Below are 4,133 nucleotides of genomic sequence, written 5' to 3'. Positions count from 1 at the left end.
AATTATGGTGACAGGATTACTTGCAGTACTTCATTAAATTGGCAGAGGGAAGTGAATGACTGCATGCTCAACCTGAGCTTCTTACCCGAGAACTGAGAGTCTTGAATATGCCTTCAAATACACTGCCATTCTTCACTCTTATGTCACAGGTGGAACCCTGAGAGAGAGATTTTGTTTAAAAACTTATTTAACCAGAAAGGTTAGTCACATACAAATTGTTGTTTAGATAAGTGAAAGCAATACTTCCAAAACTGAAACAGCACTTGTGGATTACTTATGCATATTTTGCACACAGTATTCTCTGCCTATTTTCATGGGTAACTTTGACACAAGATGCACAGCCTGTCTCTTCACAAACAAAAGTCAACCAGCTATTTCTGCCAGCTGCTGTAACCCTTCACTGCCTGGGACTGACACAGCAGATCACAAAATAGGTAGCTTCACAGTAGATAAGTTACATCTTACCTCCAACTATTATGGTACATGTCAAAGGGAGTGAAGCAAGCCACATCTTTTCTAGAATAATCATCCTGGTCTGAGAAGAACATTGATAACAAGTCAAATGCCTTACCACAACAGCTGTAAGGAAATGAAGCATTCTGGCATTGTTGTACACACCCTCGAACACCTGCACATGGGAAAAGGTAGGAAGTATCCATCAAGTCAAGTTTCACAAGAAGTTTCTTTATTCCAAGGGCAGGGTAACACCAACACTATCCTATCATACAGGAGAACCACCTATGACGTACTCTCCTGAAAGGAGGTTTAAACCACAACCATTCATATGGACCATCATCACAGGTTTATTCCTGGACGTCAGATTGTATTTCATGCACACCACATTTTTACATCAGTGATGTTAGTAAATGCAGGAGAAAAACATTCTTATATTTTAAATTATAATCACTTGAGGGACACAAAAATGTCCCATCCATATTTTCAAATTTTCAATTGAGTAGGATATCACACCTTAAAATGTCCAGAAGGTGATGCTTTGGGACTTAAAGATGAGACATTTCTTAAATTGTGTCTCTTTGTTTTTAAACATTGTACAAAATATGTTGTGTGCTTGTTTGCTGGCCAACTTTACTGAATCCGGATACTCACAGGAGATGACTGGAATGATGGTTTTGCAGAAGTTCGATTCCTGGGAAGAACAGCACAGTTAAAAAACATGTTTGTCCGTTTAGAAACTTTATAACTTCAATGCCCGTCAAGGCAGCGTCACATATCCACATATACAACATAGTTAGACGAGCTTAACTTGCAGGTTTAACAAGTTCCCAAATCAACATTCCTAGTGCATTGAAAATCTCTACAGTGCATATCCATTATGAATGTATAATTTACAGCAACTCTCAACCTTTCTTGTGTAGTGCTAGGTGTCCACATGCCACTTTTGTGGCTTAGGCTAAAAATACTGGCATCAGAACAGGGGCATTTTTCAAGGAGGTAATGTGTAGTATAATTTTCAATTGACATCTCAAAAACATATCAGTTTACTTATCCCTTTAAAATAGATAACACTTAATAAAATAAAGGAATAGGGAAGAACATAAAATGCACACATGGGATGGTATCAAATTGACTGTTGCAAAACAAAGACTGAAACGAAGCTGGCAAGAGTTCAGTAACGACACCTCAAGGAATTAGACCACATGACATAATACTGGCCATACAATTCGTTGTTAATTATAATGATTCTGTAACATTTTCTTGGCTACAAAACGGGTTGTTGTAAACTTTTACATTTTTCAATCATCAACGTCCCTTTGCTTGCACTGACAGGCCAGATAAACTTTACATAGCTTGTATGCCGATTTGATGCTCACTTTCACCACACTTGGACTCACCTCCCTTTTTTGTCTTCTATTCAATTAGGGCGTTCTGATTGGCCCAGAGACCCAGTCAATCTAACATGAACTAATCTCATTGGAGAGAAGCTCCATTTCCGAGACACACCCACTGAACACACAACGCCTTAACCGGTAGGCCTCCAAGTCACAGGACAATCCCCGCACTGTCCTGACAGGAATCGCCCAACCCGCTTACCTCCCGGCCGGTGTCCTGTTGCCACTGTTGATGCCGCTGACTGGGGAAGACATACCGGCGGGGCCCGAGGTTCCGTTAGACGCTTTCCTCCCGCCTGAGCCGGGTTGCTGCTGTTGTTTCAGCATTGCGAAGCACAAGGCTTAGACACAACCAAGTGAAATCTAATTTATAAACACTGATAACTCTCGATGTGAAGTTGCTTTGACGCGAACTATCTTTAGCAATATCACCTGTCCTGGGGAGCGCAGAGCTGGTGTAGCCTCAGTAAGACCGGCTATTGTGAAGCTAACGTTACTCTTGCTAACTGAATACCAGTCGCGTGTGGCCTAAAATATATAGGCAAAACACCTCGCTATTTAAATTAAATGTGACATATAAGTTAACTATTTTCCCCTGACTATCTACTCTATAACCGCAGTGGTTATGTCAAAGCAATATACTTATGAAATTACACGAGTTTCCGTATAATTATGTAGCAATAGCTGGCTAACTTAGCATTAGCTAGCTTTGATCCTCCAGCTCACTTCGGGCGATTTCCCTCCGGGGTTTACTTTCTTTTCTCTGTCGCGTCGCCTTAACTCCGGCACCGCTGACCCTTCGAAATAGAGGTCTTGGCGTCACTGTCAGTTGCCTTAAGAACTTGATTTCTTCAGGTTTCTTACTGAAAACCTGCTGCGGTTGGTCAACACCACCTCTCGGTAGGTTCACTTGACTCAATCCGCGCGCGGCTGACTGGAAACCGGCTGAAAGGGGGTGGGGGCGTTGACATGCGCGTGCGCTTTTGACCTACTAGGGAGCGCGCGTACGTTGAATAATGTGTGCATTGAAAAGATATTTGATTAATCCTGATTTATCTCAGATATAAACAAGAATGGATGGTTTCTACTGTACACGTGGCAGTTACCACACAAAACAACATTGTTATTTTGTTTTTGTTTTTTTAACAAAGCATTACCTTAATATTTATTAATTCCACCTTCACCTTTTATCTTTTCATGTGTATGTTGCTGTTGCTTGCTTTATGTTTTCATTTCATTCATGAATTCATTAATGACATAGTATAAGAACAGCCAATGCCTAAAGGCAAACAAACTGACTTGACCTATTAAACAACATTGTCAGTGCGTCTATACACCAGTTATTACGACTGTAAGCTACAGTACAGCATGGCAGCCTCCATAAAGAGCGTTTGTGTAATAGGAGTTAGGTTATTTTCTCAAAGGTCTTGATCTTTCCTTGAATTTTAGTTTGTTCTGACATCATTCTGGAAATTAAACAAAATACCTTCTTCGTCTTCTGCCAAAGAAATTGTAAGTACATTTAATACTCAAGCTGATTCGGGTGTTGCAACAGAGACAGTTGTGTTATGTATGTAGGCCTATTAAATTATCTGTCATTGTACTTCTGAATCTATTCAAAGATAAATGGAAAACTACGATCTTATGGATATATGATAATCACTACTGTAATGCAGCCTGTCAAACTGGGAAAAACAACACTTATGCCATACAACGATATTACAATAGTGAAAATCTAAGATGATATCTAGTCTCATATCCGATGTCGATATAAGATGTCGATATAATATTGATATATTGCCCAAGCCTAGTGTTAGTATTTTCTTTCTTAGAGACCCTCTTACCTTTGATGGAGGAATAGCATCAAGTGACTTCTTTTTAACCAAAGATTTTTCTCCTCACTCTGTACTGCTCTCATTAAAAATGCCATTATGTTCACATTTCTGACCACCTAACCCTCACTCCAGGTATGCACCCCACATGTTGACAAAGAAGCTTCCACCCCTGCAGAGTTTTCTGTCACTGGTTTCCAGACTTGGCAGTCACCTTGCAAGACAGCATTATGATGTCATTGTTGTGGGTGGGGGTCACGCAGGGACAGAGGCAGCGGCGGCGGCCGCCAGAGTGGGAGCAGAGACACTACTGGTCTCACAGAAAATACAAACCATTGGTGAGAGAAATAGACAGTTTGCCCTTTAAAAAACATCTTCTTAGTGCAATCTAGGTAGTTTTTTTTGTTTGTTTTTTAATTAAAAACGTTCTACCATATATATATATATATAT

At 40.2% G+C, this 4,133-nt stretch overlaps 2 protein-coding genes across 4 annotated transcripts in view; one reads left to right on the top strand and one right to left on the bottom strand.

The window, feature by feature from the left end:
* LOC116671273 (ataxin-2-like protein) overlaps positions 1-2,821 on the bottom strand; it is a 12,026-nt gene extending 9,205 nt beyond the window's left edge. For all 3 annotated transcript variants that reach the window (XM_032502428.1, XM_032502426.1, XM_032502429.1), the window contains exons 1-4: positions 2,053-2,821; positions 1,108-1,147; positions 572-628; positions 86-157 (exon numbers count right to left, since the gene is read on the bottom strand). In XM_032502428.1, coding sequence (XP_032358319.1) covers positions 86-157; positions 572-628; positions 1,108-1,147; positions 2,053-2,177 — 294 coding nt within the window. In that variant the 5' untranslated portion in view covers positions 2,178-2,821. The remainder of the gene's footprint in view (positions 1-85; positions 158-571; positions 629-1,107; positions 1,148-2,052) is intronic.
* A 244-nt stretch (positions 2,822-3,065) lies between these two features.
* Positions 3,066-4,133, top strand: part of mto1 (mitochondrial tRNA translation optimization 1) — a 5,042-nt gene continuing 3,974 nt past the window's right edge. Inside the window, exons 1-2 of the mRNA XM_032502447.1 lie at positions 3,066-3,362; positions 3,818-4,020. Coding sequence (XP_032358338.1) covers positions 3,831-4,020 — 190 coding nt within the window. The 5' untranslated portion in view covers positions 3,066-3,362; positions 3,818-3,830. The remainder of the gene's footprint in view (positions 3,363-3,817; positions 4,021-4,133) is intronic.

This window comes from Etheostoma spectabile, chromosome 21, assembly GCF_008692095.1.
Source record: "Etheostoma spectabile isolate EspeVRDwgs_2016 chromosome 21, UIUC_Espe_1.0, whole genome shotgun sequence".
In the NCBI taxonomy this organism is placed as follows: domain Eukaryota; kingdom Metazoa; phylum Chordata; class Actinopteri; order Perciformes; family Percidae; genus Etheostoma; species Etheostoma spectabile.
The sequence above is the reverse complement of the archived record's forward strand: the minus strand, read 5'-3'. Positions and strand labels throughout refer to the sequence as shown.